Source organism: Poecilia reticulata, linkage group LG15 (genome assembly GCF_000633615.1).
Source record: "Poecilia reticulata strain Guanapo linkage group LG15, Guppy_female_1.0+MT, whole genome shotgun sequence".
Lineage (NCBI taxonomy): Eukaryota > Metazoa > Chordata > Actinopteri > Cyprinodontiformes > Poeciliidae > Poecilia > Poecilia reticulata.
Genome location: NC_024345.1, coordinates 17,194,860 through 17,219,028, shown reverse-complemented (window position 1 = coordinate 17,219,028; position 24,169 = coordinate 17,194,860). Strand labels below are relative to the sequence as shown.

Sequence of the window (24,169 nt, the reverse complement as noted above, 5' to 3'; positions counted from 1 at the left end):
GACAGCGTGTCTGTAAACAAGTTTTACTAAAAATTGTACAATAACCGAAAAGAGAGATGTAACTTCTATCATGATTATAGCAACCCCCACCCTTCCAATTACAATGAAATACTACTACTTCCGGTGGGCGCCGGAAGTAAGACCCAAAATCGTTTCCACAGTAAACCTCCCTGGAATAAGGTGGTACTGCGCTATGGCTGGAACCAGAAATTATGGTCAGAAATAATTAAAACACAACCAGCATTACAGGTAGGTTTACCTGAAGCAAATTATGAGTGGGGCATGTGAAATAGCAACTTTTATCCACTGTTACCCACTTTCTTTTTTTTTTTTTTTGAAGAAACTGCCTCAAAACGACGCATAAATTATGTATTTAAATATATGTATTTATTTGATATAATCAACAATTAAAACTGAGGGCTGGGCGTAGAAAACGTCGACTTGTGCTTGTTGACTCGAGACTGACTAGCATAAAAAACACAAATGAAATCCAGTGGATTCTAGCTCGCGACCTCACGCTTACCACAGCTACATCATATTAGCATAATTTAACCACACAGCCGGAAGCTGTAGGGTGGGGCCAGAATAAAAGCATAAAACAAAACTATGGTTGAGTAGCCTTTTAAAAAAAATTCTTTTCACTTTAACCTGAATAATTCCTTGGATGGCTACTTTTTTTTTTTTTTTTACTTGAGTAAAAATATGTTGAAGTAGTATTACTCTCACCTAAGTAAAATTCTGTTATCTGCATTGTGAGCAACATAGCTGCAGAGCATTACGACAATGGATGTAGCTTTAGGAGAAAATTAGGATTAATGTTTAAAGGGAAGACTTCCATATGTTTTTCCTCCACTGAATAAATGTACTTTTTTTCTTTTTACACACAATGTGCCAACAAATTTCACTGCTACTCCATAACAGTGAAATGTGCCGACTCTGAGATGCTATTTCAGAAGACGCTGAATTGTTTTCAGCTCTGGACACCACCACAGCCACTCTTTGGTGTTTGGTGGTTGTGGTGGTGTTCACGTGCTAAAGCTTCAAGATAAACAGATTAAAGGATCAGCTTGTAATTGATGACACTGGGTTGAGGTTAACTAGTTATAGGTGATTAGCCAGTGTGCACCTGATCAAAGAAAACAGAAACAGCCAGACAATTCATCCACCGTTTTAAAGTTACGCAAACCTTTGCTGCCCCTTTTAATGTTTACTAGGCCCACCTCTAGCTCCATGCCAACAATTATTAACATTAGGTATAATCAGTAGAAAGGTATGTCTCTGCAGGTTCTGTCTCATCACAGTTCCTTTCCTGAAACTGTTTAATCTGGGGTGTTGTTCAGACAGACCGGCATCTGTGGTCTTGTTTTGACATGCTTCACCGAGAAGTGGCGCTGAAAAGCTTCCATTTGGATACTTCTGATAACATTTCTCAGCTGTTTCCAATAACCCCCAAATGTTCCCTGAAATGTTCTTGCAGGATTCCTTGACATGCTTTGGATATTTTGTAACTCCCAATCCCGAGTGTATCCACCTCGGCTTTCTTTCTCCACACATATCAAGTTGTGTGCCGTGTTATTTGGCCGCTTTTCCCTCACATATTTGACTTACTTTGCATGATCACGTGACCATAGAAGGGATTTTTTTTTAGCTCTGGGCACAAATAAGTGACTTTGTTGGGAATCAGGTGTGGTCAGTGTGTATATATTTGTCATCTAAAAGAAACAATTCACACACACGCTTAATCCAGGATCCAGGAAACCATTTCAGAAAGTTTGCCAATTACGTTCTTCATCTCTGTCCCCCACATGTTCATTCTTCTGTTCCTGCCTCTCTTTCTCTGTGTTTGGTTTTTAGGACCCTCCCTTTCTCTCTCTTCTCCAATCCCTTTTCTCTCCCCTCCCTCCATCCTCTTTGTCAGAGCTGTGCACTCCAGCACACAGACAACTTCCCACCAAGAGCAGACCGTATCAGATTGCCTCTAATGCACTGAAATTCTCCCACTCCTCCCTCTGAAGAGCTCCGGATCAGGTGAACATAAGTACAACTTTGCTGTTCGGCTAAGGAAGGTGAGTTGGCTGAAAGGACATTACAAAATGTAACTGTTGCTGCTCCTCACAGTATCTTGTCTTCAAATCTATCCTGTTTACCACTTTGATCTTATCTTTTCCCTTTTTTTCCCGTAGTGGCCATGCCTTAATGACTTGTACCCAGTAACCAGGTAAGAAGATAAAATTTTTCTGTTTTCATCACATCTCTTAATTTTATTGTATTTTTTTTGTTCACTGTTGGCGTATTTAGTTAAATGCCTAAAGGTAAAAGTTTCCTTTCTGATTCATGTTTTCCAGCCACCACCACATCATTAACAAAGTTAGCACTGTCTTAATAATTGGGCTGAGCTGAAAGTATTTTTGTTGATTTATATCTTTTGAGAAGCCATATTATCTTAAATATCAAATGTTATACAAAAATAGTTTTTGTTTTGTTCAGATTTAGAAAAAAAAGTAAATTTCTGCGTATTATTCCCTGTGTCAGGGTTTGAAGAGTCAATAGAGCACAAATAAAGACAAAATATGACAACCTTCAGAACAAGCATGGTTTGGGATAAACACAACTAATGCAGGTAACTGCAGCTTATCTGCCTGTTTACCCTTTCAACACGGGTCTGTCAAGTTACAGTCATTTTCCTGACGTTTCTTGGAACATTTAAAAGCCAACAACTACCACACTTCATTATTTTAGAAGTCAAAACAATTAACTTCTAAAACAGTTAGAAGTTCTTTTATTTAACAGTTATAACTTCCTGTTTCCAAAATGTCATTGTCATGGTTCTTCTTCTGAAAGACAACGTTGTTTATTTTCCCTGTCTCTATAGCGAAATTGTTTTATCATCTCTTTGTGTTTGTGTGACTCACTCTGTGGGTTTTAGTGATTCTTTTTTTTTTCTCTAATAACTGGAGCTATTTTCTTCTCTGAGTGCAGCATTGTATTCAGTCTGTGCTTCTTTTTTCCAGGTGCATTCAGGCAGTGCTCGCACCATGAGTTAATCACTCTGAAACTGTGACTTCTTCCGATTAACATTTTCAATCTGGTTTAACCTGTGAAAATGCACCTATGTGAGAATATGTGGAGATGGCCATACAGCGGGGCAGTAGGAACGATGCTGCTGCTGCTGCTGGGGAGCAGCTCGGCCCAGGACGTTTCTGCACAGCTTAGCTGTCCAGCGGTCGAAGTCGCTCAGAACATCACCCAACCTCAATACAACTGCGTATTAAACAAGAACACCGATGTGAGGACTTTGGTGTCGTTTGTCCACTCCTTTCTTTACACCGTCCAGCCTCATCCTTTTCCTGAACGTAAGTGAATCTGCTGTTGTCTTCTTGTTCCTCCATCTAAGAGTTTGCTTAGGACACACATAGACGTCTTGCTGCCAGCTTACAGAGTAGCCACAATAAAATAGTCCATTTTTATTGGTTTCCACTTGCTTGGGCAAGCTTTACCTATTGGGACACCACATCAATCTCCTCACATAAACATCACAGAGGTAGTTAACCAGTGAGTAAAGGGGATTTCTCGAAATTTGCCCAGTCAATCATTAACTTTCGTCTGCTGTCTTGACGTTAGATCTTCTGTTTCCTTGATCCTTCCAGGCCCTTGACATTTATTGAAGTTGCCCTGTAAAGCAGTCTCTGTTCCACTCATTCTTCCAACTTTATATTGATTTCAGATAAGAGTCAAAAACCAGTCTGACAGTACAAGCTCATAGTTGACCCAATTGCTATTGATGTGTCGAGTCCGATTTAAGCAAAAGCCACTTGCTGTTTAGAAAACCCAAAACCATACCAGTTAAACAAATGCGTAACAGAACACCACTTTTCATCTTTCTGTGACAAAAAGCTAATTATTTCCTGACTTTTTCAAGTTTGTATGTGCCTCACTTTGATCACAATCCCTTGCACCGCAGGTTGGAAATGTATAAATGCGTGTAAGTAGAAGAATAGGGGATTATATTTATAGCATGGTCCTTTCTGATATCACACAGATGGTAAATGAAACATAAAAAGCTTGTTTGATCAGCACCTGAGCGTTTCTTCTCAGTTACCAGCACTGGCTTTTGTTGTGAACTAAATCCACAATACCAGGGTTTAGAGGTAACATTAATGACTGGCTTTGTATTGTGTTATCTCCCACTGAAGGCCGACCCGTCTCCTAGTAACCACAAGATGTCGGTGTCAGATTTCCACTTGTACAATGTGAAATTTTTAAGATGTTTTATAAAGGATAGGACACACTGTTCCTGTGGCCAGGATTTTTATACTGAGCTGACCAGAGTAAAGAGGCAGGAAGCATGAAACATCAAATCAGTGTTCTTTGGAAATGCCTCACATTTATTCTTAAATTTCAGAAACACAAAGCCACTTTGTCTCACATTTCTTCCCAGGCTTATTTCTGGAAATAATCAAAGATCCTCAGCAGTTGCAGTCAAACAAAGAGCTGATGACGGAAGTAAGTAAATGTGCTTGAATCTGAAATGTACACAATTTGGAAAGCAAGTATCTGACACGTCAACCTTTTTCTCATGAAATGTATTTCGAATGAGAAATAGATTTCCATAACCTCATTTCATGCCAATGAGGCTATTGGCATAAAATTCACAGCAGTTGCTGGTAAAGACCCAAGTAATGCCCACATGTGTTGAAACAAGTCCATTAACTAAGTTATGATGTAGACTGGCACAGAGATTATGTACTGAACACTCTAGTAATAATAAGTAGTAAGTAAAAGAGCCTTTTTTTGTGAACTCGTGAGCTAAGCTCTTCAAATCTTGAAGGCTCCAGGAGTCTCTGCTATGCCATGTGAACTTTAGCTCTTTTCATAGATTTTCTATTGTATAGAAGTGAGGTGATTGATTGGGGCATTCCAGAACTTCTTCTCCAGGGTTTGGTGAAAAATCCACTATTGAAATTACATTTTCACACCAGAGTGTTCTAGGCTCCAGACTTCACTGTTTTTGGCATGGTGTTGTTAGAGTAAAGTGCAAACACATTCCTGGTCCGAACATTGAGTTTGCATTGAAACAGAGAGTTCAATTTTGGTCTAATTTTATCAGATTATGTTCTCTAACTGAGCATGTAATTCTTGCAGAGCTTTTCAGTAAAGCACATTCAATTACGCTTTTCCTTCAGCAGTTGAGTCTTGAGCAGTGTTGGATGACAGATAGTAATTGAGTGCCTAACTTACTGTTGACGTGAAAAAATGTAACCTGCCAATTGCAGATCTTTTTGAGCTCTCTGTTAGGAGTCGTTGGCTTTGGAGAAACTTTTCTGAGTTTATGTTAGAAATCTAGTGAGGAGAACCTGGCCATAACTGGTTCAGAGAGTTACATTAAATTATTTCCACTTTCAGATTATGGCCTCAACATTGCTCACTTAAGCAGTTGGACATTTAGAAAGACTTTCATAAGCAAGACAGTATGTCAGTATGTTTTGCGTCATGAAATGTTGCATAAAGTTAACTGCTTTTATTCACCATCACACACTTCTAGTAAAATGCTTTGGACATGAAATATCACAGTTTCTAGGCCATCAGTTAGGATCAAGCCATCTAACTTTAATTTGCTCTGAATGGGGTCAGAATTAAGCCTGAATGCTCTGAAGACTGCTAAGACTGCCATCCTCATGGTTGTAATATGTCAAAACATTAAACAGAGAACTTGTTTGTTGGTGCCTCACTGGGATCTGACATCATATGAGGCCACAAAGACCTAATTATCGCATGTGCTTTTGCATTCAGATCCTCACGTATGAAGTGGGTTTCCTAGTGTGTATCGCCATTGGCATCTTGTACATCGTCCTGATGCCCATAATTGGTTTCTTCGTGGCTTTCTGTCGCTACTGTGGCAAATGTGGGGGGAATATGTACCAGAAGCAGACATCCTCCACCAACTCACTCAGAAGAACTCTCTACTTCAGCCTATTTGCAATTACAATCATTATCCTGTGAGTATGCGTGTGTGCATGTATGTGTGTGTGTTTTCAAGAGGCATAATGAGAAGTTCATTCAAATGTGTGCAGCTCACTGCATGTGTGCGTCTCTTGGGTAAACTGTATTCGTTAAGCAAATTTATCTGTTTGTACATTCATGTGCTGTTTTTGAACTTTCTCTGTTTCTCATTGCAGTGCTGGTAACATTTGCATGTTCAGAAGCAACGAAGATCTTAAAAATAGTGTGAACCAGAGTCCGTTGCAGCTCAACAATGCATTACGTGACATGCACACCTTCCTGGTGTCTGTGCCACAAGTAAGTGAAAATATACGCAGGTCAGAGTGTTGGCAGCTGGCAGTTTGGCAGTCGATATCAGCTCATCTTTTGTTTGTCAAACTGCTTTTAAACCATGAATGATATAGTTTTTGCTTGGTCCGAAAAATTCCCACGAGGAAGCTCTACCATTAATATTCGCCAAGCTGACATGTTTACTGAGACATGTAAAAGTCTCCACACCCATTGAACAATGCTACTTTTTGTCTCATAGCAAATACAGACATTTACTATATTTTACTTCCTTTATGTTTATGTGGTAGATCAACACAAATAGTGCATTATTATGAACTGAATGTAAAATGATACATATTCCTCAGATTTTTTAATGAATAGTATTTCAGTTACTCCCATGCCAGTAATTGGAGTAATCACCCATTGTCCACCATTGGACATCACACATAGAGGAGCAGCTGCAAATTAAGTATTTTACTTGTAGAGAAAGTTGATTCTTTTGACTCAGGAAGGGACAATACAAATGCACACCACACTTTTCAGATTTTCAACCGAGAGAAATTCAAACATTTTTATGTGTTGTATTTCTTTCACTTCAAAATTATGCCTCTACCACATGAAATCCCACTGAAATAGTACAATTGATCAACTTCAAGTCAATGTGAATAAAATTAAAAAAATCCTTACATCTGTCAACTGACTTAGATCCAGTTCTTTATTTTTGCAGTGTCAGTATGCTAATGTGAAGAGAACAGGGTGGTACCTGGCTTAGAGATACTATAAACTCATGTGATTTATTGGACTGCATATTATTGTTTAACCCATAAGTACACACTTCAGCTGTTTAATTTTCCGTTGTTTGACTTCAGCAAGTGGATAATGTGGTGAATGAGAGCTCCAGAACTGTGGAGAAGATTACCAGGAACTTAGACGGTAAGAACAGGGAACTAAAACGACTAAAACAGAGGAACCACTGTATAACCTCACCTGTCACAAACTGAGTTGTTTGGGTGTTGCAGACATTGGACACCAGTTGGGGGAGAAAATCCAGCAGCGCTTTAGAGGAACTCTTGACCCAGCTCTGGAGTCGGTCAAACTTCTACACAATGGTATGATTTCCACGCCTGACCAGGTCTGGGCCGTGAGCGCATGCAAATGCGTTCGCTCATTTGATGTTTGCAAATGAACATCTCTGCTTCCTGCTCCAAACGGCATTAACATGTTTTTGTACATGCTCCTCATTTTACTTTTCTGATCAGACGTTTTGATCGGTAGTTTTAGGAATAAAAAGTTACACAATACAGAGCCAAGTACAGACAAGTCAGCTGCTCCCACTGAACCATAAACCGAGTAGTCAAGAAGGCTCCTGACTGAGCCTTTGTGTGGAGTAGTTGTTTTGTTGTAGTTCGACAAAGAGCCGATTTCAGTGCAGAGTATACTTGGTCTCATTGTACTGCTTCTGATTCCTATAACATTGAATGTTTGGGCTCTTTGGGAAGAAGTGCTTCCCAACGAGGACTTTGGGAACGACTTTGGGATGTTCTTCCCAAAGTTACAGCTCTTTGGCTGTAACCACTTTACCACTTTAATGTTAAAATGGTTACACATTAATGTTAATGTGTAACCATTTCAATGTGTGGTTACACATTAAAATGGAAGCAATATTTTATATTTGCATCTTCTATGGCTGGAAGCTAAGGCATCACCCCTCTTCTACCTCCTTAGTGACTTAGTCTGCTTTACGGTTTATAAGACATAGAAACCTGATATGCAAGCATTCCTGTGCGTGGGCATTTTTTTTAAATCAGATTTTATCCTCAGGTGTAAAATTGAACAACGTAATTGTAGACGTTCTCACGGAAATTGTCATTGTAATTACTATTACACTGGACTTGACAAAGCACTCTGCAAGTACAGGGTTCAGGCCATTTATACAACCCATTGGAAAGTTTGTCACTTTTCTACAATAAGCTTAAAAATGCCTTTCCAAACAAAATGTACATGATGTCATTTATTGACAGCTCTGGTAAATGTGCATGAGGGCTGAGGGTAAATTCATTTCTGTTGCAGAAACTTAATCTCACACACCCAAAAAAAAAAATCCAACTTATTGTTTGAGTACATTTATTGACTGTGGGAAAGAAAATTTATTTTTTTTTCTAACTAAGATTTAATGTTTTAAGTTAATCAGAATACCTAAGAGAATTACTTTAGTAATTGTTGACTCCGTGGTTCCCTAAGGCATAAACATGACATTAAAAACCTATGAAACAAAAAAAGCCACTTTTCAAAGTAGGAAAATCAAGAGAACATATCATTACCAAGGGCAGATGTAAGCTGATCCTAAGTTTTGACGTGACTGCAAGTGACTACTTGCCTAAACTTGCCCATATCTACATTGGGAACAAAAATAGAGAAAGTTTCCACACACATTGAGGAAAATGTGCTGGTCATTTTTCCCCTTCACCGTTTTGTACTTTTGTAGTTTCCGTCTTTTTCTATGCAGCTTTGTTCAGGATGACAGCCGGATGTCATTTCTGCTAAGAATACAGTTTGATCAGAGGATCAGAATCAAAATGAACAAAATATTCCACCAAGTCTTCAGAAAATAATGCAGTATTACAGTAAATTGTACATGAAACTTGAACATTTTGTGGCTATTTATCCTCATAATTCATAAAAATGCCTACAAACAAGAAAAAGTGACACCCAATGGTGTAAGTAAATGGGTATAAAGATGACATAGGAAGGGACATTATGGTAATGTATTGCTACAATATAGGAATGAGAATTGCTGCTGAAGACGTCTGTACAACTAAAGCCAAGGGAGCTAAAAACAATCTCCAGAGCTCATGTATTTTAGTGCTTTTACAAGTCTTTACCAGGAGTGCCACCCAACTGTGAAGTGGTTTGTAGTTATTTGTTTTCCACTATGACACCTTGCATAGAAAACCCTTTATAGAAGTTACAAGTATTAATGAAAATTAGTTTCTAGATCAAAGCCTGTTAAAAAACACAAAGGTCTGTAAAGAGTGTTTACAATGACCACTGATTAGTGGCTTATTTTCGTGTGTGTGTTTTTTTTGTTTGTTTGTTTGAATGAGCAGAAAGTTTGACCACCCGTGACCAACTTGACCAGTTGAACTCGTCACTAGCCCAACTGCAGTCCAGCATAGACCGTACTCAGGCCAACATCAGCGTTGTCAGAGATCGGCTTACTCAGATGCTGTCCATACCAGAATGCAAAGGATGTCAGAACCTAACAGCAGACATGAAGAAACTAACGCTAAACATCACCATTTCTGTAAGTGCTGGTTTTCTGTAGCCTAAAATATAACATGAATCATTCTTGTTTGATTTATTTATTTTCCTGTTGAATGGGTGAGTTCTGGGTTCCCAGAATGCCTGCCTGCATGACAAGGACACATGAGGCGCTGAACATCCAGTTCTGTTAGCTGAAGTGTTTTATGGAAGAGATGATGAGTCAGGGCTGATTGCTCAGTTTACATAATACTCAGATTCTGTCCCTAAGCATATTGTCATGAATAAAGAGGAGAAATGGTTTCTGCAGTCACACTATGTTTGACGCAGGCTCAGACGCTCACCAGAATGACAAATCTTTCTGTGGATTTGTCTGAGTGATGAATTTCTCCTCCACTCTTTTCCCTCCTCCTAAAATATTCAATCCGTGTCATCTTTGATCATAAGTGTTAGGTTGATTTATTTAAGTTTAAGATATATTTTATTTTGAGAAGAAAATGAACATGTACAAAATTGATAGTACACTTTGAAAATCACTCGTTGATTGACCTGGCCGTTTTTTTGTTGTTTTTTTTTTGCACTCTGCTGCCCTCCTCTGTTGCTTCAAATTACAACATGTTGGAAACTCTTCAGCAGAACTTGCTTATGTGTGTGTTTTATTTTCTTTTTTTTCTTTTTTTTTTACAGACTGCCAGCCTGCATAACTTTAAGTCTGCAGTGAATGAAGTCATTAAAGCTGATCTTCTGTCTGAAATAAGTGAGGTCAGTGGGAACTGTAAACAAATAAAAGCATTAATGGTCTGAAAACAGATTTCAACTGAAAAATGATGACGTTATTATACTTGCTTTCTGTGCCACAAAGAACTGGTTTGTTTAATTTTTTTTTGGTGTAGATATGTTTAATTGTCAGTGTAAACAGTACTATTATTATACAACAGTCAGCATCATTTCCTTTTCCAGCAAAAGGAAATGACATGGGTACCGTCATATGTCGTAGACGCATCAGAGCTATTTGTAGAAAACTTTTTATAATTTTACAGGCGGAGAAGTTTTTCAACACCATTCCTGAGAAGGTGACCAATGAAACTGAGAGTTTAGTGAACAGTGAGTGAATACTAAATTTATCTCCACAAATATAAGCTGCATAATTACTAAAAAAAAATGTTTTGCCTTTGTATTTCTAGGCAGCAAAGACCAGCTGAGCAGCATACAAAAACATCTTCTGCCGATTACCCGCGATCTCCCCCTTTCAGCTTTGGATGATGCGTCAAAGACTATAATCCAGCTCCAGAGTAACATTACCACGTACTTCCCTGAAGCGGAAAAATTAGAGAACATTAGGTATAAACTATGGAAGCTCAAATGTATGCAATAAGTAAATAAAAAAAACAAAAACAAAGCAAAACTTTCCTAATTAATGTAACATTATTTTGTTAGATGGAGTGTGGGTCTGGCCCTGTGCTTTGTGATCCTCCTGGTGGTGGTCTGCAACATCCTGGGTCTGATTGTAGGCCTTCTGGGTCTCTCTCCCAAGGTGGACCCCACCAACCGCTCCATGACCTCAAACTGTGGAGGCATCTTTCTCATGATGTGAGTGATGCTTGCGTCAGCCGAAAACCGCCCCACTGTCTACATTCATCTTTTTGGGAGTGTTTTTAAAGAGTTAAACCTGGATTTGATTACAGGAGCGCAGGGTTCAGCTTCTTGTTTTCCTGGCTGTTCATGATATTGGTGCTGGTGCTCTTCCCACTGGGTGGAAACATGCACACGCTGATTTGTCGACCATGGAACAATGGCCAGCTGCTGCAGGTAGAGATGTACACGAATATATATATTTGAAATGCTTCGTAATCCTTAAAGATCAAATCTGAATGCAAAATAAAAACAGAACTATTAATGACACAAAATCTTTTATGTAGCTCTAGATATAAATGTTTTAACTTGTATCCATACCCTTTAGACTTTTTCACATTTTTTCATGTTAGAACCATCTCTACATCAAAGGGTTGGCGCCCAGTTGTGAATCTCCTTGAATAGCTGCATCTCTTATTGGATCATTTTTATGATTTTATTTTATTTTTTTCATATGCCAACAAAACACCGTGATAACAAAGCGACCCAAACTATATTTCTTCTATTATACTGTACATTTGAAATGATTTGTGAGAATACAGTTTCTTTACATACCACTATTTCAAAAAAATACAACCAGATAATTTCAAAGAAATGTTTACCTTTTATACAGGCTTTTTAGGAATATGAAATATGCATCTATGGATTAAAATATTCCTCAGTCACTGTCTTTCCTGCTTACAGTTCATTGATACTCCAGGTTTATTCCCGAACTTCGAATTAGGCTCGACTTTTGGACTGAAGAGGAAACTCAACCTCTCCCATGTCTACAGGTATTCATCGCCACTTCAACTCTAATGCAAACACTCATAAACCATCCATTCATGGTTTATACATCAGTGTTTACTAATAATAGTGTGAAGAGTCAAGGTGATACAGCAAAAAGCTGGTGTCTGATTCATAGATTGCTAATCAGTGCTGAATAGCACTGAATAGCTATTCAGCTATTTCACTGTTCTTTAAACAACCTAAACATCATTTGACCATCTCTGGTTTAAAATGTAAAATAACTTCAAAGTAAAATTTGTGATTTATGAAAGCTTTATTCACATTTTGGTATTAGAGTAAGATCCGCTTAACCACCACTGATCACAGTGGTGATCAAACAAGTATCTACTTGTTTGGCTTGAGTGACTAACAAGTACATTTGACTAACAAGTAGATACTTGTTAGTCACTGATACGATCACTGTTGTATCAGTGACTGGCCTTTAATTTGTCAAGACGATATGTGTGGGCAAAACTTATATTTGATGTCTGCCTTTCCAGAGAATGTAAGAAAAACCAACCTTTGTGGACGACGTTTTACTTGTATGAACTTATAGATCTTGAAAGCGCACTCAATGTGTCTAAAGTGAGTTTTGTTGACGCTATCTCGTTTTAAGCATTTTTTTTTGTCCTTTTACTTGCATGTATTAAATATCTTCTCTAATGATCTCCTGCTCACAGTACACAGCCCAGATCGACAAGGAGTTTGAGAAAACAAGTATCACTTTGTTTTCAGTCAATATCCTGAGTCCTGACATGATAAAGAAACTTGTAAACACCTCTTCCAAAGCTACTGACTTCAACACTACGGCTGTCACACAGCAGGTAAAGCTTATTCCCATGTAGAGTTATTGTTATTATTCTATGTATTTCTGTGCAACCGGCGATCCTTTACTTTCTCTTACAGATGGATGACATTTTAAGAATCAATTTGAATACAACAGCAGAAAAGGTTTATAACTTGAGTCTTCAACAAGTGAGTCTCGTCACATTAAGCCTAATTTATATTGAAAAATAAAAGTTTTGTTTCTTCCATTTCTAATGTTTATTCTAACTTTCTGTTCATTTCTAGCCGAACGACATCAAATATGGACTTCAAAATGAATCTCTGAAACTGAGGCGAATTCAAACCGACATAGAGATGACCATCTTTCCTCAAGTGGTGAGTGCCGGGGTTCGTCTCTAATGATACCTGTTTGCGTTCTGCCACCAACTCATGAGCATTTCGTTTGCGTTAACGAGACGATCACTGCTTTCTGCTCCACAGATAAACCTGAAATCTTCCATCAGGAACCTTCAGTCCTCTTCAGAAAAAATCAACGTGAGTGCATTGACCAACACCTGGAGCTGCAGAAAGCAGAAATCTTTCATTAATTCTCCTCTGCGCTTCATTCTTTGTTTCATTCGGTTCTCTCCGGCCCTTTCAGAGAACAGTGGGGGAGGTGCTGAGGAGAGCTCAAGTAGCACAAGACTTTCTCAACACAAATACGACACAGATTGTAAAGACCGTGAGTAGAGCCGCGAGTCACATGAGTTTGAAGAAATGTGCTCCATGTGGTCTGTTAATGCCTGAGGTCATTTAGCGAGTGGGGAAGAGGAGGGTGGGAGGGCCATGGATTACTTATTATAGGTGGGTGTAGTGGAAACTGTGTTTGTTGGTTCCATATCCGCAGACCATTTGGTGTGCTGCTGAATTTATCTTGCGTTATCCACTTATGTTGCAGCAAAGCACCATTTATGTAGATTGTATTCCTAACAGTATACATTTGAGCACTTTGGAATTTAGAAGTGTCTTTTGCACAGTTACAGTAAAATCAGGATGGATGAGATACTTTTTGCTTTCAAGTGACCATCTTCTTTTTTATTTTTCCACATCTAATGATTGCCTGACCATCTCGGGCTGAAAGTTAAATGCTCAAACTACAGCCAGTTAGTGACCTCAAGTGGTCAAATACCATTTTGGTCCACCTGGTCTGACATTCTGGTGTTAGTGACATCATTATGGAGTCATCACTGCAACAATTATTTATACATGTTTTTATTTCTGGACATGATCATGCCTCAGAATAGTTTCATTATGTCTAAAACTGCATTTGACTGGCTAAGCTGGAGATCAAACTGCATATGTTATGATAGGCAGTTATTTACTAAATGCTGCGTAATTAATATGCCATCATATATGATGGTGGTATAAATGTCCAGAAGTGTAATGTAGTTCAAATCAATCTCAGACTTAAAGTGGAACCAAATCTGATCAGTCTAAGAACAGATGAACATTTATTGAAACCTTTGCCTTTGTTTATTGTTAATGATCCACCTTTTAAACCAACCAGTGTAGCGCTTCAAATTAATACTTAAATCATTTTTTTTGCAACTTTTAAATGAAGAGCTTCATGTTGAATTTGTCATATTTAACATCAAAGGTACTTTTAATTTCCAAACAAAAGTCAAGTCAGTCCTGTCGCTGAAAAAAAAAGGGCCATCTCACAGATTTTTATTAGAAATCATGTTATTTCTGTGTTTTGGACAACAAAAATTCATGGAGTCTAACCATTTTTTTTTTCCCCCCCGAATCCTAGGAAAGTAGAAGGTTTCTAAATTGCCAGCTGGATTACGTCAATGCGTATACTAAGTGGGCCAAGACAATGGTGAAAGAAACTCTTCAGATCTTTTATCGACAAATGATTGCATTGTGTTTGTAAAGTGTTTTTTGAGCCGTGTTCAATTTCCCTCAGTTCACCCAGCATGTCGGCCTCTGCGTGCCTGTTGCCAGGGTCGTAGACTCCGTTGACACTGTCGTTTGTGTTAACACAGTGGAGTCTTTGGTGAGGAGAACAAACTTCTTCCTAATTTATTCTTTATTCTTGAGACTACTTGTTATTTTCTAGTTTCTTAATTTTTTTTTTTTTTGTTTTGTTTTGTTTTATTTTTAGAATGCGTTCTGGTTCAGTCTGGGCTGGTGCCTGATGTTCTTAATTCCCAGCATTATATTTTCCATGAAGCTGGCAAAGTACTACAGGAGGATGAGCTACTCTGATGTTTTTGAGTAAGTAGCGGAAAATGTGTAGGTGATTTGTGTGACTGAATCAGGCTGATTTTGCTTGTTAATTTCTCTGTCTTCAGAAATCACATCGTTATGAACCACATCCCTCGGGCTCAGATGAAAATCCCCTTAGGATGTGGGTAAACGCACGTGCGTGAGGCAGATTTAAAGGTCTGCAGGCACGAGTGTTGTGTTTGAGAAAATCGAAGCACATGGGACACCACAGCACAGATGTGGCACATTGTCACTTGGGTAAAACAACTGAAAAAAAAAAAGTTAGAACTAACACGTCTACTTGAATATTTTGTAAATTTTGGTTTTTACTATAGCGTGGAGAGGGAAAGCTGACCACAGTGTGTATGGTACTTTTCATGTATCCCATGTTTCTCTTTTAAAGTCATTTAGAGGGATTCTGATGATATACGAGAACCTCAAAGGATTTTTAAATTTTATTTCCTGGCTGAAATCAGCCTCATCAGGCATATTTCTTGTTTCTAGTCGATTACATCTGTATATATGTTGACGCACAGTTCTACGTTTTGACATTAGTTGTGGTTTAGCAGCTTGTTGACAATGTGAAACACATTTTATTTTTGACAAAATTTCTATTTTCATTTGCACTAATGTTGGGAACAAATGTTTTCTGGGTTCAATGTACTTAGTTGACTTGCAAATAGTTTTACCCATATCATTGCTGCTGTTTGCTTACTTTACAATGTCATTAATTTTTTTTTTTTTTTATCGTGAGTAGTAATTTCTTTTGAATAATGTTATGTTTGATTGGTGTTGATTTTTGTTCTACTTTGTTCTGGAGAGTAAATTCTGTTCTTTTGTTATGCAGCACTTAATGCCATTTGATTGTTTGTGATTTTTATAAAGAGTTGAAACATTTCTGTCAGCTGTTTTCCATACAGTGAACAAAAATAAAACACTAATCAAGAGTTCAGTGAGTCTTTTGATCATATTTTGTGCAATTTTATTATCGTGATTTCTATTGATCAAAACCTCGGCCATGTTTAATCCACATAGAACAAAAAAAAAACTGGATAAACTTGAAGTCATTTGCTTGGCTCATAACAAAAAGGTTTTTGATATTTATGTAAATAAATGTTTTAGTCTTTTGATTTAGGGAAATAAAATAAAACCCCCAATTTTAACCATGCAAGTCTGAACTCTCAGCATTGTCTTCACTAATTGTTGTCAAACCAAAACAGTTTCCAAAGTTGCAGCAGTATGCACATAACGTTACCCTTTAATAGAGCCGTCACCCTCTAAAGCAATCTGTTCTCAACAACACATTTCTCATCGCTGTCCAAAACTTGTTTGCATAAGTAATGCTCTGCCAATCAAGATGGAAATGCAATAACGACCTTCGGAGGAAAAGCTCAAACTCAATTTGGAGTCAATGATCCATGATGGGGGGGAAAAACAAAGCAGCAGCAAAATCGTGTCCATCAAATCTGTGGTCTGAATCAGCCAAGTTGCTTCAAATTCCATCATCTCCCCCTTCCCCTGAAACATTTTAGTTTCAAGTTTGATGGATCTTTGTTGCACATTGACTCGACATGTGATGAAAATGTGTTGCAACGCAGTCATCCCTCTCACGGTGCATCAATTTGTGCCGCTCTGTAGGGTGATCCAGAAGCTCGAAGACGGCTAGAGGACGCAGCACCAGGGAGCAGAGAACCGGAGCCTTGTTGAGACGCACTATTGTTTAAAGCAAGCTATAATTAGGACAAGTGAATCGATGACATTACAGCACAAGCGTGACCCGAAACCGTGTAATAAGAGACGCAGGGTGCCGGGAAAAAAAATCAATGAGGGGGAACAAATGTTAGATCAAGTGGAAGAGGAAGAAACAACGAGGCAATATCTGCAGCTTTTTTTTGCACCCAACCTTTTCTTCTCTTGCCTATTATAACTGAACCTCCTTTGTTGTGTTCTTAGAATGGAGAGGAGGAACTAGTCACACACTTTCTACATCTTCTCTCCTTCATGTGGAAGCTGACATTTAGCTGTGAGAGCCCCACAGAAGCACCCAGTGTCCCACATCTGCTCCACTTACAGTCATGAGTCTTAAAGTGTAACTAAAATAAACCCTGAACATGGAAACACTGCAGCTGTAAGTGGATTTGGCTGAAGCTCTGTCACCGTTTTAAGTGTATGGCCAGGTTTCAAGTTAGTAATTCAATACTCTGGAGCTTAATGCCTTTAGTTATTGTTCATAGTGAACAAGTTCTGCTTTGATCTGTGAGACAGGATGTAAACAAAGGTGAACAAACCAGAAATACTTCAAATGTGTATCGTTATCAGGCTTGATCTGAGTGACCATGACTGTAAAGGCCATAACATAAAGTTCAAGTAAATGTATATTTTTCATTTTGGCAGTGCGCAAAAATGTTCTTATTTTTTGGCTTAAAATAAATAACATTCACATTTGTTAGAAAATAATACCTCAAACATATGACTGTGTATAATTTATTATTAAATACAACATCCAATTTTGAAGTTAGTAACTAATTAACAAATTCAAAATATCAAGTAGTTTAAGTGTCTGTATTTCACATGTAGTAATCTGCTTAGTCATCATCACACCACATCTGAATGCTGCCTTGTTTAACTTTTTTTTTTCTGTTTTGATATGAATGGCATTTTTAAATGACTTTAAAAAAAAGCTCTCTCATTCAAATCTTTACCGTTTTTAATTGTCAGAAGGAAAAACAAAAATCATTTTTACATCCTGCAAAAATACTGCAAAGTTTCATGTCCAGAGAAAATCCTGCAGGAGACAATAAAACCCGACAGCGGAAAAATCTATCATTTCAAGACGCTAAAAAGGTTTTCATTGCCAACAAAAACACCTCGCGTTTCCACTTTAGACAGACTGGACAAGCAAATCACTTGGTTCAGACGGGAGATCTCATTTTTACTTTTAATGCTGATAAATACTTTTAACTTGTTTTAACTTTTTAAACTTTTCCAGTAAACATTGGCCCAAAAAAAAAAAAAAAAAAAATCTAAGTTACAATATGGATATGAAGAAGAAATGAACATAAAACAGCAGCAATGAACAGGCAGAGTTGAAGGCAAATTAGCACTGAACATCCAAGCAGGCAGTCTGAGCGGCCTGTGTGGGGGAAGTCAGGGAGTTCCCAGAGAGTCTCGGTTCACGTTCGGCACACTGATCTGAAATCAGCCCGTCGGTTCTGTCACACATTAAGACACCAGAGCGACGGATTGGAGTGACGAATCCCAAGAATTTCCGAGTGACTTTAAAAACCGAGGGCGGGGGGGGAAAGGCAAGCACACCGAGGTCGGATGCTGGGAGCTCTCCCTCGGGGATATGAGGGAGCTGCTGCTGCAGAGATGCGGCAGAAACGCGACACCGCTCTGTCAGCTGAAAGGCACCGACTGTCCCGCAGCTCTTTGAAGTCTGATTGTCACGTACAAGAGACGTCTGACGTCTCGCTGAGCCACACCCACACAGAGCTTAGTAGTCTTCAAAAGTTTGGTTCAAAAATAAATAAGAATATTATGGATGTTTAAATATTTTAGTATAAAATGCAATCTTTTTTTTTTTTAAACTAAAACACTCTCTTCACCCATCCTAAATCGGAAAAGCTCAATCTCAACAGAACCACCCAGAGCTCAGAGCAGTCAACACTGACTGGTGTGATATAAAAGTGCAGAGCCAAGAATACAGAAAGCCTATCATCTCTAATAACATTTTCCACAGTGGTTCCAAGAAGGACAACGCATGAGATCTTATGCAAGGAACATGGAGGCCGGATTGGGCCGTACATGTCCCTCCCACGCACACACACATGCACACACACACACTTGAATCTCAACAAGATTAGTGCCGAAAATTTAATTTAAAGTCCAAAATGTGAGTCACTTTTACTGGGAATGCAGTCTGGAATGTCCCGTGAGTTGGGTTTAGAGGGGACAAGATGGAGCCCGGAAGGGAAAATGGACGACACCGAAGGGAGAAACGGACCACTGGATGTTTTGGTTGTCATGTCGGGGCAAGCCAATCAAAGCGGAGTTAATGTTTACGCCTGTTTAATTTGTCGAATGTGAAACTAAAAGTCAGCAGTAGAACCTTGACCCCGCCTGAATTACCTCACTTTGAGCAAACAATAACAGAAAGGCGGCTCTCTCTGTTGATTACCAGCTGCATGGAAGCACGGCACTCAAGTCAAAAAGGACTAAAGACAATATAATACACCCCAGATGTAGTTAAGATGTTTTTTGGACCACTCTTTAAATACTGCATAGCTTCTGATACAGGTTAAAGTTACTCAAGTAGATGCTGTTAAGGCTTTGGAGATAAATAACACAGTAAGAAAGGAAGGAAGCTTTAAAAATAACCCAGACTATTCCTTCAAGTCTGAATTAGTGGCTTTTTTAGTTATCAAGCAATTAGTTATACTGTCCTATTACAGTAACCTATATGTCCTATAATTTAATAAGGCTGATATTAAATACGCTGGTGCGAGAACAGTTTCATTCTCATGCAGTTAAGGTTTAAGCGATAAATAACCCTGTAGATTCTGTATTTTCACTAAAAGGTCAACTGCATCATGTACACTTGTTGAGTCTTCAGTAGTCAGTTCAGAGTTTCCAGTTGTCAGATTTGTTCCGACGACCTGCTAAAAGCCACCTCACTAGTGTCAGTTAATTACTTCACTGATGAACATTTAACTTATTCGGATATTTGTGCTAAAGTAAGAATGCTGACATTCAGTTCGGACACGTTTCGTGCTCCGTCAAGTTAGTTTGGTTTTACGAAAATCCACCTGGGTCTGCAGGGAGAGCGTTTGTGTTGGGAGACGATTTCAGTTCCCGCGTCTCTGTGTGAGGAGACGGAGTGTCTGCGTCGGACACGGAGCTCGGCCGAAAGGTGGGCTGGCGGGGAAGAGCCGGCGGAGGGTACAATGGCGACTGGAGGATGTCGGCGTACCGCTGGCTGGGCTTCATTTCCCTCTGCAGAACTTTTCTCAGCAGCGGCTTCAGCTGCCCTATGGCCAGCTGGCTGCTGTGGGGGTCTGCAAATGGAGCGGGGGACGGAGAGCTGCAGGGAATGTTTTTGAGAACCAGGTTGAGGATGGTGGTGACGCTGTAGTCCTCGGGGCACAGCGCCCACAGCAGGTCCAGGTAGGGGTCCAGCTCCCGGTGCTGAGACACCTCGCACAGCAGGGCGTTGAAGATCTCCTTGTTGAGCAGCGGGCTCTTTTTGCAGAACTGCTGGGCCACCTGGGTGACCCGCTCCCATTGGCGCTTCACCATCAGGATCCGCAGCGCCTGCAGGACGGCGTTGGGCCGCCCGCTGACCAGCAGCAGCTCCACCTCCAGGCCCTGCCGCTGCTCTGTGTCCGTGTCCAGGCTGGACAAGACCCACAGTGCCCGCCTGTAGAGGGGAATGATGTTCTCCCCGCTTTCCCCGCCTCTCCCGCTGGGGAAACCCCAAGAGGACGAAGCCAGGCTGAGTCCCAACGCCGCGGAGCCCTGCTGCTGCTGCTGGGAGAGCTGCAGGAACCTCGGCAGCCAGCCAGGCTGAAAGCGAACAACTGACTGGCAGAGAAGCTCAAACACAGGCAGGACAGCTGGGGAGGTCGTGACCGTACAGTTATTATCCCCTTTCAGGCTGGGGCTGTGCTTCGACTTCCCGTTTGTGGCGGGATGGGAGTTCGGGAAAGGAGTGAGGACCATTTTCCACACATCTGGGGCGGCCCTGCTGGACAGGGAGCCCTCCCCGTTGTGGTGCAGCTGCAGGGCAGCCTGAGCAGCGCTCCACGCCTGGCCGGGGAACATGCTGAAGATGGAGTTCAGGTAGAGCAACGCTTCGCCGTCCAGTTCGGAGGACGACAGCAGCCTCACCACTTCTTTCTCCACCAGCGTCCCACCCACTGCCTCCACCTCTTTCACACCCCCCCTCACTAAACTCCCCTTCAGCTCCTCCAGAGCCACCAGAGCCCTCAGCTCGCCCTCCAGAGAGCACATTAACTTCTCCTGCCCTGCAATATAGTCACCTCCTCCATTTTGCAGCGACTCCGTCTCCGTCCTCCTCAAGCCTGAGTTGAGGTAGTTCCTGAGAATGGAGGCCAGAGAGATGGGAGCCTGGAACCGTCCTCCCTTCTTCAGGGACTCCACGGTGAGCTGCGTGCTGCTGAGGCTCCTCTGCTGGTAGTACTTGCACGCCTCCTCAAAAATGGCTTCAACCAGGACGGCTCCGGACTGATTACCCTCAGCCGGACTGAGGCCCAGAGCTTTCCCCGTAGAGTCCTTCTCCGCGAGCATGAAAAGTCCAGTTTCCGAGAGCAGAAAGGGAGTCCGTCTGTCAGCCTGGTTTGCGTATAACAACCCCTCTCTTTTCAACGCAATCTTTTGCAGCTCTCTGCCACAGTTCACCTCTATCAGATGCAGGGTTTTCCCGACTATTAGCGCCGCTGTGTTCACGTGAACGCACAGGCTGGTGTGAGTGTCTGCTTGAGGCGTGAAGTTGTCCGCCAGCTTGTACACGCGCCGCAGCATCCCGTCCTCCTGCAGGAGGTACAGCCAGCCCGTGTTGAGGAGCAGCAGCAGGCCTCCGCAGCCTGTGGGAGAAAAGCTGCAGATTTCAGGCGGCTCGAGAGCCGACAGATATCCCAAACAGTCTGCAATCAGCCGCCTGAAGTCGGACTCCTTGGCCGAAAGCTTCTTTATCGGGGTGTTTTTGCACGTGGTGCTGATGGTGAAGGAGTCGTGGCGAGGGGACCACGCCAGGAAGAATTTGGAGATGCACAGTTGCAGCTTGGCTTTCAGGTCCGGCAGCAGATGCACGTAGTCGCCTGAGCTGATGACGGTGAATTTAGGATTATTGTGAAGGATGATTTTCAGTCCTCCCAGGTTCACAGCTCCATCCTCCACCTCACAGTCCCGCCTGCAGACGCAGTATCTCAGTTTGTCCCTGGTGGAGCTGAGGGCGGGGGAGCTCTCTGAGGCTGGACGCTCCTCACACCACACCAGGAGGCTGGAGCACACACACACTGACACCACTCTGGCCCGGGGGCTGTTGCACAGATCAGAGGTCTGCAGGAGATGCCAGCCGGTCTTGCACTCCAGGAATTTCCAAAACTCGGCTTTCCCATTCTCGTACACAACCACCGCAACAACTCCTGTCCCCTTGCCTTTGTTGTGAAGGAGATCCAAGTAGAATACATCCACTATGGAGACGCCCCCTTTGAACCACACGTCCAGCTTCTTCGGGTTGAGAGCCAGCTGGGGTCTTTCATGCTTGTCAAAAGTCATGAGACCGACCTTAGGCTGGCGGAGCAGGACATGGATGTGACGTCCATCTGGACTCACACGAACGTCTGACAGTTTGATCCTGCTGGGCTCGTCCTTAGAAAAAGTTAGTAAGTCACTCAGCTTCTGGCTTCCAGCGTAGTCCTTGAAATCCGACAGCTCTTCCAAGACAAACCGCGACATATTCGCGGTTCTGTTTCGAGGAATTCAGAGCAACTTCCTTCGCCGCAGCCCTTATCAATAACCCTATTAGCTTTGACGGCTCATAAATCCGACCCCTGGCTCCAGCGAAGCTAGCAGAGCGGATGCTTTAGGTCCGGTGGAAGGAGTCATCTCTTTAACGGCCGAGCGGAGGGATACACAAATCCGACAGCATTACGATGCTGTAACTTCATGTTTTATGGAACAGAGCGGAGCTAAACTGTTAGCTGACAGTGTAAAGGTTTGGAAGAGCAGTCTGAGAAAAGGCACTGCAGTCATTCCGATGCTATGCTAGCCCTCCTCTAACATCACGGGACTGTTAATTTCCGGATACCGAGACTGCTCTGCATAAAGAGGAGGAGCAGAACGCCGACCGTTGGACTACAAAGATTTTGCAAAGGAATAGGAAGAATCACTCTGCTGATATATTTTTTCTCTCGGATTTTAGATTATTATTATTTTTTATCTTAAATAAGAATTAGACATCAACACCGTTAATTAGATTATAATAATGAAGTGTTTGACGATAGTGCCTTGCAAGAGTGTTCATATCCCTTGACCTTTTTGCACATTTCGTTACTATGTAACCAAAAACGTAAGTATTTAATCAATCTGACAAATTACAGGAAGTAGCACATAATTATAAAGTAGGAGGAAAATTATGCATAATTTCATCTTTTATTTTCATTTTCTAATACATTTTGAAAAGTGTGGAGTGCAGTTTATATATAGAACCATTTATCTTTTACTCAATCTAATTAGATCAAGGGTGTCAAACTCATTTTCATTTTGGGCCATATCAAAATTTTGAATGTTCTTTAAGGGCTGGTTGTGCCAGAATATATTTATAAAACCAATTAAATCTAAAAGCTGCAGGAGCAGTTCTTGAGGACTAGGTAGAAAACAGAATTATAGAATTAGACTCTATTTAATAGGTGACTAAGACAGTTGCCAGTGCTAAATTTTATTTAGGTGAATCACAGTAAAAAGGGCTGAATACAAATGTAAAAGTTTAGTTTAAATGTATCTTTTTATACAATTATGATTTTTTTTGTCTTGGTCTATTGTATAAAGTCACAATGAAGTACCTTAAAGGTTGTGGTTGTAATGTGACGAGATGAGAAAATTGATTTTCATGTCAAGATGGAGCTGTAGTAACTTGGTGTGAGATTTTTTTAAATGTTATTTTTCATCAGAATATTGGTGAAGCAGAATGTAGACCAAGCCCTTTTCAAATGTGAAGGATTTCTATGTAAAAGTGTGAATATTGTTAATTTCTTTGACTTTATTCACACTAGTACTGGTGTACATCTTCCACCTACTTTGAGCGTGACCAGAGATTTTCCAAAGAGACATTCAGAACAATCAGCTTTATTTGTCAAGAATGTTTACACAGACAAGGAATTTGACTTTGCTTTCATGCATTCACGGCACACATGATTAAAGATAATTTCTAATAAGACAAAAACTGAATATCTGGTTGTAGTTCTTGCTACCCAAACACCGGAGGTATACATTAACATTTTATGTTACACCAATTTAGGTTGGCAGTTCCCTATCCATAAGGCATGATTAAATCCATCTTAAATGCAAGCCTTTAAACGCCATGGTAGTTCAGTCAATTTGATCAAAGCTAACAACTTTTAGAGAAGCGTTTGTAGCCACCATGTCACATTTCCCTTTTCAGTCATATTTTCACATTGTT

At 40.5% G+C, this 24,169-nt stretch overlaps 2 protein-coding genes across 4 annotated transcripts; one reads left to right on the top strand and one right to left on the bottom strand.

Annotated features, from left to right (window-relative positions):
* Nucleotides 1-1,854: 1,854 nt before the first annotated feature.
* prom2 (prominin 2) lies at nucleotides 1,855-15,248 on the top strand. Of its 3 annotated transcripts, XM_017309187.1 has the most exons (25): nucleotides 1,855-2,066; nucleotides 2,184-2,218; nucleotides 3,012-3,353; nucleotides 4,439-4,503; nucleotides 5,791-5,996; nucleotides 6,177-6,297; nucleotides 7,140-7,203; nucleotides 7,290-7,379; nucleotides 9,378-9,574; nucleotides 10,219-10,293; nucleotides 10,572-10,635; nucleotides 10,716-10,872; nucleotides 10,969-11,121; nucleotides 11,217-11,340; nucleotides 11,848-11,936; nucleotides 12,432-12,516; nucleotides 12,612-12,755; nucleotides 12,838-12,906; nucleotides 13,003-13,092; nucleotides 13,198-13,251; nucleotides 13,358-13,438; nucleotides 14,510-14,578; nucleotides 14,666-14,755; nucleotides 14,864-14,976; nucleotides 15,054-15,248. In XM_017309187.1, exons 3-25 carry the CDS (start codon nucleotides 3,104-3,106, stop codon nucleotides 15,115-15,117), a joined length of 2,514 nt encoding a protein of 837 aa, XP_017164676.1. In that variant the 5' UTR covers nucleotides 1,855-2,066; nucleotides 2,184-2,218; nucleotides 3,012-3,103; the 3' UTR covers nucleotides 15,118-15,248. The 3 variants fall into 3 exon arrangements, 2 of the variants coding, with proteins under 2 accessions (XP_017164676.1, XP_017164677.1); XR_001777385.1 differs by lacking the exons at nucleotides 14,864-14,976; nucleotides 15,054-15,248 and having other exon boundaries at nucleotides 13,221-13,251; nucleotides 14,666-14,685; XM_017309188.1 differs by lacking the exons at nucleotides 14,666-14,755; nucleotides 14,864-14,976; nucleotides 15,054-15,248 and having other exon boundaries at nucleotides 13,221-13,251; nucleotides 14,510-14,598.
* A 2,408-nt stretch (nucleotides 15,249-17,656) lies between these two features.
* hps6 (HPS6 biogenesis of lysosomal organelles complex 2 subunit 3) lies at nucleotides 17,657-22,847 on the bottom strand. Its single transcript, XM_008429678.2, has one exon. It carries the CDS (start codon nucleotides 22,444-22,446, stop codon nucleotides 19,762-19,764), a length of 2,685 nt encoding a protein of 894 aa, XP_008427900.1. The 5' UTR covers nucleotides 22,447-22,847; the 3' UTR covers nucleotides 17,657-19,761.
* Between the last annotated feature and the right edge of the window lie 1,322 nt (nucleotides 22,848-24,169).